Here is a 17359-nt window from a genome sequence, read left to right as displayed (position 1 = left end):
CTTCCTTAACCTCTAAAGGCCTTAGTGGCCACATGCGTGGACAGCACCTTTTAGCTCTTATTTGCTTAAGGGATGTGCAGACCAGCTGGCTGGGGTTCTCACAGACATCTTCAACATCTCGCTGACCCAGGCTGTGGTACCATCATATTTTAAGGCGGCCACAATCATTCCAGTGCCAAAAAAACCCACAGTCTTCTCCCTCAATGATTACCGCCCCGTTGCACTCACCCCCATCATAATGAAGTGCTTCGAGAGGCTGGTAAAGGAATATATTGTCTCCAGACTTCCCCCCCCCACATTCGACCCATACCAGTTTGCTTATCGCCCTAACCGCTCCATAGAGGACGCCATCTCCTCTGCACTCCACCTGAGCTTAGAACATCTGGAAGGAAAGGACACACACGTGCGGATGTTGTTCCTGGACTTCAGCTCGGCATTCAACACCATCATCCCGCAGCACTTGGTGAGCAAACTAGCCCCACTTGGATTCAGTACCCCCCTATGCAACTGGCTGCTTGACTTCCTCACAGACAGACCCCAGTCTGTGAGAGTGGGCAACAACACCTCCAGTGCCATCTCCCTGAGCACCGGCTCCCCCCAGGGCTGCGTCCTGAGTCCGCTGCTGTTCACGTTGATGACTCATGACTGCTGCGCCAGGTCCACTACTAACCACATTGTGAAGTATGCGGACGACACGACAGTAGTGGGCCTCATCCGTGACAACAACGACATGGACTACAGGGAGGAGGTGAAACATCTGGTTGACTGGTGCAGAACCAACAACCTGGTCCTGAATGTCAACAAGACCAAGGAGATCATCGTTGACTTCAGGAAGCACCAGTCCAGCCATGCTCCACTCTCCATCAACGGCACAGCGGTGGAGATAGTAAGCAGCACCAAGTTCCTGGGGGTGCAGATAACTGACAATATAACCTGGTCCCTACACACTTGTAAAAAGAGCTCAGCAGCGCATGCACTTTTTGCGTCGGATGAAAAGAGCACAGCTCCCTCCCCCCATTCTCACCACATTCTACAGAGGCACTATAGAGAGCCTGCTGACCAACAGCATCTCTGTCTGGACTGGAGCATGCAATGCCTCAAACTGGAAGTCTCTGCAGAGAGTGGTGAGGATGGCAGAAAAGATCATCAGGACTCCTCTTCCTCCTATCCAGGAGATCGCAAAAAGCCACTGCCTGACCAGGGCTCAGACAATCATCAAAGACTCCTCCCACCCCCACCAAGGACTGTTTTCACTGCTGGACTCTAGAAAGATGTTCCGCAGCCTCCGAAGCAGAACCTCCAGGTTCTGTAACAGCTTCTTCCCTCAGGCCGTAAGACTCTTGAACGCATCATAATTTAATTATCCCCTCAACTCCCCCCAAAATGGATTAACTCGCTTGAATAAAAAAAAGACACTATAACATACATCCATAAACGTGGACGCATGTGAAAAAGTGCAATATATTTATCTGAACAGTAATTTATTTATTTATTTATTTATATATATATATATTTATTTATTTTATATATATATATATTATTTATATATATTTATTTATTTATATATGCACCTTATTGCTTTTTTAAAATTTTTTTTATCCTGCACTACCATGAGCTTATGTAACGAAATTTCGTTCTTATCTGTGCTGTAAAGTTCAAATTTGAATGACAATAAAAAGGAAGTCTTAGTCTTATTTCCAAAATTGTGTACACTACTGAATTGGGGTCTTATGCCAACATACTGCTATCTGGTGGTGTCAGAAGAGTATAACATACAATGGCATTTGGAAAAAAAAGTGTAAAAATAAAAATTAGCCTGTCACTACACATGAAGTACACGTTTGTGTACTTATGGACTGAGTACATCATATCAAAAGATTATTTTTAGTTTTAATTCTAATTAGGGTCCAATAAGCCCAAATAGCAAAGACAAATAAAAAAAGCATGTAAACAAACAGCTTGGGCTAAGGCCCAAGCTGTTTGTTTACACTTAAGAGGTTAACGGAGATTCAAAACAAGGCTAAAGTGTTGCCAGAACTTTGGTCTTGCGGCAACAGGCATGGAACAAATGACTGCACACTGCAAAGTGTTTAAAAAAGGCTACAGTACAAAAAACAGCAGAGTGCGGGAAATACAACGACCTTATGAGGCGAACAAGATCGCAACTCCCTCTATAAAGCAGCGTATTGTGGTGGAATCATTTACACAAGGTATGTATGATGATCAGAGTTCTGATGTATTGTAGCACGATACTGTTGATGTGGTTTTATGTAAACATGTCAGCGTCAAAAAGCACAGCAAGTTCAGTGCAAGAAATATTCGTATACTAATGAAAGCAACAACCAGAACTAATTACAAACATGAACTTGATATCAAATAGGAAGAGGCAACACTACACACAGCAAACACACGCACACATACACACTACTCCTACCTACGAGGGAACAAATCCATGATTGAAGTGAAAACCTTTTAACTTGCAATCCGAACAATACTCCCTTTGTGGACCAGATGATATGACATCCATGGAAGCACATTCTATCTCTTTACTAACCAGAAGTAACACAATCCGGTAAAAACAATTCAACAGAGCTGCTGGAACTGCCGAGTACCAACAAACTGCTACTGCTAAGCTAACACACACAAGTGTGCTGCTGCGCTTGAACACGTCTCATTCTTCAATCTTTTTTCTCCCTCTTTTATGACGGTCTTTTGGCAGTAATACCGAAGAGGAACAGCGTATTTCAAGTCGAGATCAATGGTTTTATCTCTCACATCTACGGAAGCAAGTTTGAGCATCGAGCGAGCGAACGCTCCGCCAAGAAGTTCAAAGTCAGTGGAAGTATTGACTTGTGATAGCAGACAATCTGGTGCACCTGGAGACTTGTACTGCAATACACATCAAATAAATTGCATTGTGAGACATTTGTGATACACTGTTTACATCTGGGGTGTCAAACTTAGTTTTGTTGCGGGTCACATTCGGGTGGCTTCAGAGCACCAGTCGTCAATGTGAAACAATATAAAAGTATTCACTAATCCTCAAATATGTCATTTTTAGTTTTGAAATCAAAGGAGAACATTCAATACTCAAGTGTAGTCGTTGATTTGAAAATGTCTTGGTGACCAAAAAAATCTCTTTTTGCAAAGATTTTAAAACTGCAGTAAAAACGATTGAAAACAAAAAAAAAATAATTATTTAGCAAGAAAGATAAATAAGTCAGTCCATTTCCTGGAAGAGCAATACATGATCTGATGGTCCAAATGTGGCATGTGCTCTTTAAGTTTGACACCTGTTTAGTCCATTGATTGTAAGGTTTAGCAAGTAGTAATGTTAAAATGATACGTCATTTTAGTTGTTTGGTTCATCTATTATGAATGATTTTGTGTGTGCGTGCATGCCTAGTTACAGTTTGTTCATAGTTATTCGCCAATAATTGCAGAGAGATATAATTTTTCATCATTAATAAGTGTACCCGAGAAAGAGAGATATTTATATATATATATATATATATATATATATATATATATATATATATATATATATATATATATACAAAAAACAACAATAACAACAAAAATATATATATACAGTTGTGGTCAAAAGTTTACATACACTTGTAAAGGACATAATGTCATGGCTGTCTTGAGTTCTTAATTTCTACAACTCTTATTTTTTTGTGATAGAGTGATTGGAGCACATACTTGTTTGTCATAAAAAAACATTCATGAAGTTTGGTTCTTTTATGAATTTATTATGGGTCTACTGAAAATGTGACCAAATCTGCTGGGTCAAAAGTATACATACAGCAACATACATTATCAATTTTGGTGATGTAGAAATGTTACAATCAAATCAAATTAGCTTCATGGCATGGCCTCTTAACTTCATGTGAGGGATTATTAGTGACGACACCTGTTGACTTCTCTGAGCCCATTTAAATAGGGCTCATGTGATGCAGTCATTAGACTCGGTGACAAACGCGACAATCGGAAAGTCAAAGGAACTCAGCCCAGATCTGAAAAAATTAATCATTGACTTGAACAAGCCAGGAAAGTCACTTGGAGCCATTTCAAAGCAGCTTAAAGTCCTAAGAGCAACTGTACAGACAATTGTTTGTAAGTATAAAGTGCATGGCACAGTTTTGTCACTGCCACGATCAGGAAGAAAACGCAAGCTATCACCTGCTACTGAGAGAAAATTGGCCAGGATGATCAAGAGTCAACCAAGAACCACCAAAAAGCAGGTCTGTAGAGAATTGGAAGCTGCTGTAACACAGGTGTCAGTGTCCACAGTCAAGCGTGTTTTGCATCGCCATGGACTGAGAGGCTACCATGCAAGAAGGAAGCCCTTGCTCCAGAAGCGACACCTTAAGGCTCGTCTAAAGTTTGCTACTGATCACATGGACAAAGATGAGACCTTCTGGAGGAAAGTTCTGTGGTCAGATGAAACAAAAATTGAGCTGTTTGGCCACAATACCCAGGAATATGTTTGGAGGAGAAAAGGTGAGGCCTTTAATCCCAGAAACACCATTCCTACCGTCAAGCGTGGTGGTAGTATTATGCCCCAGGCCTGTTTTGCTGCTAATAGAACTGGTGCTTTACAGAGAGTAAATGGGACAAAATGAGGATTACCTCCAAATTCTTCAGGACAACCTAAAATCATCAGCCCGGAGGTTGGGTCTTGGGCGCAGTTGGGTGTTCCAACAGGACAATGACCCCAAACACACGTCAAACGTGGTAAAGGAATGGCTTAATCAGGCTAGAATTAAGGTTTTAGAATGGCCTTCCCAAAGTCCTGACTTAAACCCCATTGAGAACATGTGGACCATCTGAAGAAACAAGTCCATGTCAGAAAACCAACACATTTGTCTAAGGGAGTGGTCAAAAATTCAACCAGAAGCTTGTGGATGGCTACCAAAAGCGCCTTATTGCAGTGAAACTTGCCAAGGGACATGTAACCAAATATTAACATTGCTGATGTATACTTTTGACCCAGCAGATTTGGTCACATTTTCAGTAGACCCATAATAAATTCATAAAAGAACCAAACTTCATGAATGTTTTTTGTGACAAACAAGTATGTGCTCCAATCACTCTATCACAAAAAAATAAGAGTTGTAGAAATGATTGGAAACTCAAGACAGCCATGACATTATGTTCTTTACAAGTGTATGTAAACTTTTGACCACGACTGTATATATATATTTTTGTTGTTATTGTTGTTTTTTGTTTTGTTTTTTGTATTGCCATGACTGGACAATTGGTTTGCTTTAATGAAATGTTTTTAAATATTGTTTGTTTTTAACAGCTTACGCGATATATACATAAACATGCTTTTATGACAATAAAACAATTACCTTCAGTGCGTTGGTGTTTTGCTAGATTTTGTATTTTGGAGGAATACAGAATTTGTATTCCTTTTTTTTTTGTCCTGTCCAGCCACTCAGGCAAATCATGTAGTTGATGTAGATGCCCAAATTTGGTGTACAGATTTACTTTACAAAAGATAAGTGGGGGACACTTCTCTTGTTGCCTTATATGGATTTCTATTAATGTTTGGCACAGAAGGGGATGAAAAGAGAAACAAAGAAAGACGGGGGCATACATCCGAGAGACAACATCAACCACCACAACAACAAAAACAACAGAACAGCATCAGCAAATACGATATGTACAAATTTGATACGAAAAGTGATAGCAGAGAAGCAGTTAGTGAAGTAAATATTAATAACACAGAAATGACAATGAACACTATAGCACTACAAAAGGAGCAATAAAAATACCAATTGAAATGGCAATATTGAGGAATAATAATAATAATTATTACCTCTATTACCAACAATACAATTGTTTCAAATGCAACAATACATATATGTAATTATAATTTGAATTAAAAAAGAAAGCAGATAAATGGAGGGGAGGAAAGAGAAGCGAACTGTATTAACCTTGTAGATTGTTATACTAACAATAGGTTAAGCTTTGTCAGTGTGCCGTGTTTTACCGAGTTTCCCCTAGTCGGCCGTAGGACCGCCCAGCACGAGGCCACGGGAACCACCCACCCCAGCTGCAGGGACCGCAACGATAGAGATGGAACATCCAGCAACTGCCCTGGCGGATCCTTCCCCCGAAGGAAGAGAAGGCAGAAAAAAAGAGGAGATCACAGACACGATGACAAACAAAGTCACTACCCCAGCAGCTGGCCACTTTGCAGCACTGCAGAATACCCTGCAGCACACTGAGCTGCCACGATAAACGCACGGACTCGACCCACCAGGCCTAAACCAAGACGGGCATCTGGAAGGTGTGGATAGCGGGCCCCAGACACGCAGCCTGTGTATATGTCACCGAGAACCACCCCCATTCTCCCACAGGTCCCCGTCCCCTCTCCATCTCAGGGACAAGTTTGCACCCAGAGGGCGGCATGACACTGGGCATTAAGTACGGTGCGGCAGAGCGTCAGGGCAGGCCGGGCCGACACCCGACAAGCCAAACAAAACGACAACAAACGAGAAAGAAGCCAGCAAGTTCGCCAGCCCCGACAACCACCACGCGCATGCGCTGCCACAAACCACAACATCGGCCACCCCCGGCACCGGACCCAGGAGCCACAGGCGCCCACAGCACAAACAAACCGCAGCAGAAACAACGGCTGCAATACCCCTGACAACCAGCACCACTCGATCAAATCAGAGCGACAGAAAAACCGCGACCGACAACCACACACCAACAGGAGCTGAATTTGTATTCCTGCTGTAGAAGCACTTGCATTCAGAGAGCTACATCGTGTTTAAATACCAGTTTCACACATTAACGCAAAATGTGGATTGTTACGATCATGCTTTGATTGTCAAAGATGTCTGGTAGTGTAATCTGTGATATTTCTACCTTAATAAATGCTTCTGATATTCTATACATTACATGTTATACAGAAGAAAAAAAAGGGCCTCCTCAAATAAATGTTTTGCCCCCTCATATCAACATTTTCAAAGTTGACAAAGTACATTTTAAAATACTCACAAAAATAATATATTACAAGTTATATATTCTGCGGTGGAATCCACTGAAAAGGGGGACATGATACACTATCTTTCATCTCTGTGCCTCGGCTGTCAGGGTCTGTGAGTCTGCGCACACACGGACACATATTTCTCCCCTCAACCCTCAGTAAACTAGTTTCGACGAATGAAAACAAGATGAAAATGTTGACAAACTAAATCCAAAAACTGCACTGTTTTTGGAATCTTGCCTGTCGTTCATAATTGTTATGAAAGGCATGAAGAATGATGTAATTTTTTCAAACTGGATTTTAACTCAGAAATAAACGTTAATAAAAGTCCACTTACAACGGAGCCATATTACGGTACTTGTATTCCGTCAAGCGATACCTTCCTGGAAAGCGAAAACCAGTGGTAGTCAACCAAGCTAAGATGGCTGTTGTACAGCAAGCAGCTAGCACACTGAGTACACAAAGGGCATTGTTTTTTCTTCTTCTACTTTCCAGGTGAGAGGCATGATTTATGATCTCCAATAAAGTTTGACGAGCAAGGAAACGAGTAACCGCTCATCAGTCGATCATGTCAACATTGGCACGCAAGCTTGTTATCGCAGCGCCGCTACAAATAGTTTGTCTGCGTTAACGCTAATAATAACAATATCACTATTACTTGGTTATATTCAAGTCACGAAAAATAAATGGAGTACTTTGGGCGGTTTTTGGATGGTTAAATAGTTGGGTTTTATGGGCGGAATAGAGGACCTCCCTTTGGCTCCACTGTAAGTAGACTTTACGCGATATGTATTAAAAAATGTAAAACGTTACTGCTTCTTGATCTTAGCGTTGCTTTCGATACCGTCGATCATAATATTTTATTAGAGCGTATCAAAACTCGTATTGGTATGTCAGACTTAGCCTTGTCTTGGTTTAACTCCTATAGACTGACCGTACGTCCTCTTTTCCCCGGACATGTCCTCTTTTTCAGGGCTGTCCGGGCGGGGTTTCTTAAATGCCTCAAATGTCCGGTATTTTGAGTTAGGGTTGCGTGTATTTTCAGTGTAGGTCCAGGGTTGAGAAGGGGTTAAAAACAAAACAAATTGTGAAGGTGTGCGTACACAGCAGCATTTGTGAGGGAGGGGCAGAGACAGAGAGCGAGACAGTCGAGAGGCAGACAGAACACAAGAGAGAAGCCGAAACGTAAATACAACTTCACGGATGATTTGCGGGAAAAGTATCTGTGTTTTCGTCCTGGCCGTGACACATGGAAAGCAGAATGTGCTGTGTGACAAGCAGGAACGTATATCTGTGGCAAATAAAGGGGCCAACGATCTACAAGCCCATTTTGTTATACTGTCAAGCAGTGTTGGCGTTAACGCACTTTTTGTGTCTTTTTAACACATTGAAATCATTCTTTTTTTTTTACCATTTGTGGCCCACAGCTAATCTTTTAAAGGCCCACGGCACATTCTAAAAATACTATTGAAATTAAAACATAACAAAAGTGAAATAAAAAAGCTTACAGGTGAAATGTAATTTAGAAAAAGTTGCAAAGTTGACTAATAAAACAAAGCTGTTTTTTTTTCTTTCAAACTGTCTTTGCTCAAAACATAATATTGAATCAAAATCAATGTTATTATGAATTATTGACCTATCCAAGGTTCTGATTACTTCACATCAAATATTCCACTTTGAAAAATATTTTTGGTGGAAGATTTTGCATATTTTGTGTGTTTGCCATTAAAAACATAGTTTTGTTTGACAAAAAAAGGTGGAAAACAAACAAACAAAAAAACAACATAAAAAAAACGAAAACATTTGGAAATGAGGGATGGATCTGAAGTTGATGTAGACTCCAGAGATTTAAGCGTTAAATATAAAATGTATGTATACCCTGGCACACCATTATCATCATTTCATAACCGAAGCAAAACACTTTTTACACTTTTACACTGAAATAAATACACCTACAACTTATTAAACAAAAACATAGAAAAAACTACCAGCAGTGGTAAAGTTTAGATCCATGAAGGAAAGAAGACAGTGGATGAATGTTTATAACTGAATACATTTACATACTGTATGTATACACATTTGTTTTCTTTTGTATTATTTTTTTTTAAAGAAATAATTAACGTTTATGACAACCTTTTTCCAAAACACAATATAGAATGTGAGATATAACAGGATAATGCATACATTTGTCATTTGTTTTCAAAACGCTTACAAAAAAGTGGGACCCCAAAAATTTACTGTGGGACACCATTTTTATGACTTGATGGGGTCCCTAGGACCCCATTTAGCGCCAACACTGCTGTCAACAGAGGAGAAAAAATGCTTAATTTAAATAGATATATTATTTATAAAGCAAGTTTGAGTATCATTGGCAAATTTTCACCTAGTCCCGGCCTTGGCGTGCTGCCCGCCTTGGTACGCATATATGTGTCCTCTTTTTGGGATTTCAGAATATGGTCAGCCCAACTCCTATCTTACTGAAAGGATGCAGTCCCATAACAATGTGACCTCTGAGTGTGTTAAGGTAACGTGCAGAGTTCCACAGGGTTCGGTTCTTGGCCCTGCACTCTTCAGCATCTACAAACCCTGTTTCCATATGAGTTAGGAAATTGTGTTAGATGTCAATATAAACGGAATACAATGATTTGCAAATCATTTTCAACCCATATTCAATTAAATATGCTACAAAGACAACATATTTGATGTTCAAACTTATAAAAAAAAATTTTTTTGCAAATAATCATTAACTTTAGAATTTGATGCCAGCAACACGTGACAAAGAAGTTGAGAAAGGTGGCCATAAATACTGATAAAGTTGAGGAATGCTTGTCAAACACTTATTTGGAACATCCCACAGGTCTGCAGGCTAATTGGGAACAGGTGGGTGCCATGATTGGGTATAAAAACAGCTTCCCAAAAAATGCTCAGTCTTTCACAAGAAAGGATGGGGCGAGGTACACCCCTTTGTCCACAACTGCGTGAGCAAATAGTCAAACGGTTTAAGAACAATGTTTCTCAAAGTGCAATTGCAAGAAATGTAGGGATTTCAACATCTACGGTCCATAATATCATCAAAAGGTTCAGAGAATCTGGAGAAATCACTCCACGTAAGCGGCATGGCCGGAAACCAACATTGAATGACCGTGACCTTCGATCCCTCAGACGGCACTGTATCAAAAACCGACATCAGTCTCTAAAGGATATCACCACATAGGCTCAGGAACACTTCAGAAAACCACTGTCACTAAATACAGTTGGTCGCTACATCTGTAAGTGCAAGTTAAAACTCTACTATGCAAAGCGAAAGCCATTTATCAACAACATCCAGAAACGCCGCCGGCTTCTCTGGGCCCGAGATCATCTAAGATGGACTTATGCAAAGTGGAAAAGTGTTCTGTGGTCTGACGAGTCCACATTTCAAATTGTTTTTGGAAATATTCGACATCGTGTCACCCGGACCAAAGGGGAAGCGAACCATCCAGACTGTTATCGACGCAAAGTTCAAAAGCCAGCATCTGTGATGGTATGGGGGTGCATTAGTGCCCAAGGCATTGGTAGCTTACACATCTCTGAAGGCACCATTAATGCTGAAAGGTACATACAGGTTTTGGAACAACATATGCTGCCATCTAAGCGCCGTCTTTTTCATGGACGCCCCTGCTTATTTCAGCAAGACAATGCCAAGCCACATTCAGCACGTGTTACAACAGCGTGGCTTCGTAAAAAAAGAATGCGGGTACTTTCCTGGCCCGCCTGCAGTCCAGACCCGTCTCTCATCATGGCTGCAAGCTCCCATCCCTCCAGGACTTGTTCTCCTCCAGGACCAGGAGGCGTGTGGGTCGGATCACAGCTGACTCTTCTCACCCTGGACACAAACTATTCTCCCCTCTCCCCTCAGGCAGGAGACTACGGTCCATCCAGACCCACACCTCCCGCCACCTGAACAGTTTTTTCCCCTCGGCCATCAGGCAAATGAACAATAACTCCTAACAGTAGCTCTTTGAATTCATTGAATTCCTTCTAAGTCTATAACATTATCTGATAGCTCAGTTACAGCTCTTTTTATTACCAAATATGTGTTATATGTGTTTTATGTTGCACGATTGCACCAAGAAAAATTCCTAGTTTGTGAACCCGTTCTCAAACAATGGCAATAAAACTATTCTGATTCTGATTCTGATTCATCGAAAATGTGTGGCGCATTATGAAGCGTAAAATACGACAGCGGAGACCCCGGACGGTTGAACGACTGAAGCTCTACATAAAACAAGAATGGGAAAGAATTCCACTTTCAAAGCTTCAACAATTAGTTTCCTCAGTTCCCAATCGTTTATTGAGTGTTGTTAAAAGAAAAGGTGATGTAACACAGTGGTGAACATGCCCTTTCCCAACTACTTTGCCACGTGTTGCAGCCATGAAATTCTAAGTTAATTATTATTTGCAAAAAAAAAAAAAGTTTATGAGTTTGAACATCAAATATCTTGTCTTTGTAATGCATTCAATTGAATATGGGTTGAAAAGGATTTGCAAATCATTTTATTCCGTTTATATTTACATCTAACACAATTTGCCAACTCATATGGAAACGGGGTTTGTACATGCTGCCGCTAGCTGACATCATACGCAAATACGGTGTTAGCTTTCACTGTTATGCTGATGACACCCAACTCTACATGCCCCTAAAGCTGACCAACACGCCAGATTGTAGTCAGCTGGAGGCGTGTCTTAATGAAATTAAACAATGGATGTCCGCGGTCCCCTCCAAGGTTTCTCATTGTCATCCCATTGAGTTGAGTTTTTTCTTGCCCTGATGTGGGATCTGAGCCGAGGATATCGTTGTGGCTTGTGCAGCCCTTTGAGACACTCGTGATTTAGGGATTTAGATAAATAAACTTTGATTGACTTTGATTGATAAAAATCCATCCGTCATGTCTTTCATAATGTGAACGAAAGGCATAATTCCCCAAAAAAGTGTAGTTCCCCTTTAAAAGTCTTGTCTAGGTAATCTTTGTAACTTATTTGTTGCTACGTATTACTTTATTATTAGTTTTTGATCACATTTAAATTGTTTCTTGTTTATCGCCCTGGACAAAAAACCCTTGAAAATCCAGGGGAGAAGGTGTAAATCTCGCACCAGGCCGTACCCATATCCGCAGCAGGTCTCCAAGGATGAGGCACAAAGTCCTGGTGGCACTATTTCTGGAGCAGAACTACGATGCCGTGTTTACGGGCTACGAGAAGCTGCTGCACTCTGAGAACTACGTCACCAAGAGGCAGTCTCTAAAGCTTTTGGGCGAGCTGCTGTTGGACCGACACAACTTCACGGTGATGACACTCTACAAAACTCTGTGTGGTTTTTTAGTTCCTGTCATGTGCTCTTATTTTGCTATAGCAATATATTCACTTCCTCTTTCCATGCGCAGGCATCCACCTGAAAAACCTGAGCCCGGTTGCCAATCAGGCTCTGATTTAGTCCGGCGGTGTCTGTCTGACATTGTTCATTGTTTCTGCGTACTGCTACGCCTAATTTGTCTGCAAAAGAAGTTCCGCGGCCTGTGCACTTTGTTTAGCTTTTGCTCAGTGTTATCACTCCCTTGTGAGTGTGTTTATTTGGTTTATTGAATAATATTCTTGTACTCACCTTCTGTCTCCCGTCTGCTACAGTTTGGGTCACGCTGCTTAAGCTGCATTACAGCAATGCTGACATCTAGCACTTTGAGTTTCCAGAAATGGAAAATGCAATACAAATAAAATTGTATTATAGCGCTAATGCTATGTTTGCTTTCTGAGACTTTTGACTTGTTAGCAGATGATTTTGTTAATTTCAGGAAATACCTGAATGTGTATCTGCAAATTTGTGTTGCACACTAACTAACATGCAGAAGTGTTCTGTCAGGTCTTGATAATTGACAGGAACTTGGTGAGGTATGGCCATGGTGATTACAAGGTGTAGACGTCTGCAATGTATCAGCAGTATGCTGATTGGCGGTAAAAAAGGTAATTAATTCTATGCAGGAGAGAGGAGTTTGATGTTTAGAAATGCTTGGGGAAATATAGCTACTATAGACGCTACCGCACTATTTGGCCATGAAAGAAGCTTCACAACTGAAATGTAAACGGCAACATTACGAATACGCTACTGAGGAATGTAAACCTGGAATGCTGCTACTGCCCACTAAATCAGGCGTGGGCAAACTATGACCAGTTAACTTTTCAATCTGAACCACTCAACAATTCTTAAAATTGTTTTCATTAAAGACTAAAGCTATTCCCAACAAATGTTTATTTCAATGCCATTTTTACCTAACTTAAGTTTTAAACCATTTGCAGTTTCTGAAAGCTGTAATTTAGTAGGGAGTTGACTAATGTCACAGCTTCTCCCAGAAGACAAGGCTTTGATATAAAACGGTGTGGGAGTTTGTTTACACCAGGAGTCACCAACGCGGTGCCCGCGGGCACCAGGTCGCCTGTAAGGACCAGATGAGTCGCCTGCTGGCCTGTTCTAAAAATAGCTCAAATAGCAGCACTAATTACCAGTGAGCTGCCTCTATTTTTTAAATTGTATTTATTTACTAGTGTGACAGTCCTAACTGTCGTGCGGGTTCTCAGGACCATCCAGGGAAGACATTGTCGTGAGACGGTTTAGACTTCTTTATTATTTCAATCACAGAGTCTTTTGCGTGCTTTTCAGCAGCTGCCTTGTTTCTCACGTGAGCACACGAATGGTTTCCTCCCGTCCGCCGTCTTTCCCCGTCTCCTCCCTTGATGTTCACCTCTCTCACCCTTTTATACGGTCCAAGAGGGTGATTGCACTGTTCACAGCTGCGCGCTCCACGCACCTTATGCTGATTGCGGCGTCGCTCCCAGCGCAGCCACCTTGCCGCTCGCTCGTCCCCGCCTCATCGCCGCCATCTTGGAGCGGGCGCCGTCGGTCCGCCGGCCCCGCCTCCCCACAACTAGCAAGCTGGTCTCGCTTTGCTCGACATTTTTAATTCTAAGAGAGACAAAACTCAAATAGAATTTGAAAATCCAAGAAAATATTTTAAAGACTTGGTCTTCACTTGTTTAAATAAATTCATTTATTTTTTTACTTTGCTTCTTATAACTTTCAGAAAGACAATTTTAGAGAAAAAATACAACCTTAAAAATGATTTTAGGATTTTTAAACACATATACCTTTTTACCTTTTAAATTCCTTCCTCTTCTTTCCTGACAATTTAAATCAATGTTCAAGTAAATTTATTTTTTTTATTTTAAAGAATAATAAATAAATTGTAATTGAATTCTTCATTTTAGCTTCTGTTTTTTCGACAAAGAATATTTGTGAAATATTTCTTCAAACTTATTATGATTAAAATTCAAATAAAAATTTTGGCAAATCTAGAAAATCTGTAGAATCAAATTAAAATCTTATTTCAAAGTATTTTGAATTTCTGTTAAAAATTTTGATCTGGAAAATCTAGAAGAAATAATGGTTTGTCTTTGTTAGAAATATAGCTTGGTCCAATTTGTTATACATTCTAACAAAGTGCAGGTTGGATTTTAACCTATTTAAAACATGTCATCAAAATTCTAAAATTAATCTTAATCAGGAAAAATTACTAATGATGTTCCATAAATTATTTTTTTTATTTTTATTTTATTTTACATGAGTTATTATTTGTACAAACATGGTGCAAAGTAATTGATGATTTGTTAAAAAAAATGTTAGTGGCTAGCTAGTTAAAATGGGATATTGTGATTTCACAAGACTGTCTTAGAAGTGATCATTTGAAAATGTTCAATTTGAAAAATGTGCACTTAGATAAAAATATAAAAATAAAGTGTTGCATATTGATATTTATCTGTTTCTATATATATTTAATGCGAGAAATCATTAAGATAATCAGTGTTTCCACAAAGATAAATATCATTAATTATTAATAATAACATAGAGTTAAAGGTAAATTGAGCAAATTGGCTATTTCTGGCAATTTATTTAAATGTGTATCAAACTGGTAGCCCTTCGCATTAATCAGTACCCAAGAAGTAGCTCTTGGTTTCAAAAAGGTTGGTGACCCCTGGTTTACACGTTACAGCAGTGTTTTTCAACCACTGTGCTGCGTGAAATACAGTCTTGTGTGCCGTGGGAGATTATCTAGTTTCACCTATTTGGGTTAAAAATATTTTTTGCCAATCAGTAATTATAGTCTGCAAATGATGTGTTGTGGTTGAGTGTCGGTGCTGTCTAGAGCTCGGCAGAGTAACCGTGTAATACTCTTCCATATCAGTAGGTGGCAGCCGGTAGCTATTTGATTTGTAGATGTCGGAAACAGCGGGAGGCAGTATGCAGGTAAAAAGGTGTCTAATGCTTAAACCAAAAATAAACAAAAGGTGAGTGCCCCTAAGAAAAGGCATTGAAGTTTAGGGAAGGCTATGCAGAATGAAATTGAAACTGACCTGGCTACAAAGTAAACAAAAAGAGAATACTGGACGACAGCAAAGACTTACTGTGGAGCAAAGACGCCGTCCACAATGTACATCCGAACAGGACATGACAATCAACAATGTCCCCACAAAGAAGGATAAAAAAACCTGAAATATTCTTGATTGCTAAACAAAGTAGATGCGGGAAATATCGCTCAAAGGAAGACATGAAACTGCTGCAGGAAAATACCAAAAAAAGAGAAAAAGCCACCAAAATAGGAGCGCAAGACAAGAACTAAAACACCGCACACAGGAAAAACAGCAACAAACTCCAAATAAGTCAGGGCGTGATGTGACAGGTGGTGACAGTGCACCTACTTTGAGACAAGAGCTATAGTGATGCATGCTTGGTTATGGTTTAAAGTCATATCCAACAATTGCGACAACGACTCTTTGTCTACCGAGTTTCGTTTTTTAATGATTTCTGCTGGTGGTGTGCCTCTGGATTTTTTCAACGCAAAAAATGTGCCTTGGCTCAAAAAAGGTTGAAAAACACTGCGTTACAAGATACCTGTGTGACTAAACGGACAGAAAAGCTAGATTTATATGACAAAGTTCAGTAGAAAAATATTTTTTTTAAGACATTTTGGTATTTCTTACCATATTTTTGTGTTTCGCCTTGTTGCTGCATTTTTGTTTTTTTGTTTGATTGGTGTTAAGGCCTTCCGCCTGTGTGCAGCTGGGATCGGCTCCAGCACCCCCGCCACCCCATAAGGGACAAGCGGTAGAAAATGGATGGATGGATGGATGGATGGATGGACGGTGTTAAGGAGGTAAACAACACAGCTGGTTGAAGGAAGGAGGAAATAATCCCTAGCCACTAAGTAGAAAAGATCATTAACTATTTTACCGTTGTAGTTTAACGTTCACTATTTACTGTTCTTCACGAAAGATAAATATTTAATATTAAATACAACATTACTTCTTCCTAATAAATATTGGCCTACTTTTTTCAACCAATGTCATGTGAAACATTACATTAATATTGATGTAATTCCTTTATTTTACTCAAACAGTCTTGCTTTTATCGCGAAAAAAAATAGATACTGGCCTAGAGTTCTGATACTCTGTTCAGTGTACTATGAGCTTCCCGCCAGAAGCTCCATTCTCTTGTGCTGCTAAAATTAAGGAAGCGAAACCAAAAGAAGCCAGTTTCATGGGACAATTCCCAAAAATCTTCTACCTAGACCAGGGGTCGGCAACCTTTACCACTCAAAGAGCCATTTTGGCAAGTTACACACATTAAAGAAAGTAATGGGAGCCACAAAAATGTTTTTAAAATTTAAAATGAAAAACACCGCATACAAAAGCTTACATGCTTTGTGCTATGTTAACCAGGGGTCTCAGACACACGCACCGGCACACACTTTAATGTGGGAATTTGATGTTAGTGCAGCCCGCGAGTTTTGGATGAATGTCGCTTGCGTCACACTTGCCAGTCCTCTCATTTTTCCCGGGAGATTCCCGAATATCAGAGTGTGATGACACTGCATTTGGCGCCCTCTACAGTCTGCCCAATCAGTGTACCTGCTCGGCCACAAGTGGAATGCAGCTTTAGCTTGCTCACGTAAGAGACAGCAAGGCTACTAACTCAGCAGCCACACATCTTACACTGACGGTACCAATACCCAGAATCCCATGCAGCCCTAACTCTTCCGCTCAACCAACCACGAAGAGGGGGGGGGGGGGGTTGATGTGTGGGGGGATTTGGTGGTAGCGGGGTGTATAATGTAGACCGGAAGAGTTAGGGCTGCATGGGATTCTGGGTAATGGTTGTGTTGTGTTTATGTTGTGTTACAGTGGGATGTTCTCCAGAAATGTGTTTTTCATTCTTTTTTGGTGTGGGTTCACAGTGTGGCGCATATTTGTAACGTTACAATGTTG

General features: G+C 40.3%; 1 protein-coding gene across 4 annotated transcripts in view; it reads left to right on the top strand.

The window, feature by feature from the left end:
- LOC133640446 (ribonuclease P protein subunit p29-like) overlaps nucleotides 1-12734 on the top strand; it is a 44763-nt gene extending 32029 nt beyond the window's left edge. For 2 of the 4 annotated variants that reach the window (XM_062033871.1, XM_062033880.1), the window contains exon 7: nucleotides 2720-3485. In XM_062033871.1, the coding sequence (XP_061889855.1) occupies nucleotides 2720-2856 (137 nt within the window). In that variant the 3' untranslated portion in view covers nucleotides 2857-3485. Of the gene's footprint in view, nucleotides 1-2719; nucleotides 3486-12120 lie in introns of those variants that run through there. The other 2 variants (XR_009824160.1, XM_062033897.1) reach the window with 2 other exon arrangements.
- Nucleotides 12735-17359: the final 4625 nt, after the last annotated feature.

The sequence above is a fragment of the Entelurus aequoreus genome, linkage group LG02 (assembly GCF_033978785.1).
Source record: "Entelurus aequoreus isolate RoL-2023_Sb linkage group LG02, RoL_Eaeq_v1.1, whole genome shotgun sequence".
Lineage (NCBI taxonomy): Eukaryota > Metazoa > Chordata > Actinopteri > Syngnathiformes > Syngnathidae > Entelurus > Entelurus aequoreus.
This window is presented reverse-complemented; position numbering and strand designations above follow the sequence as displayed.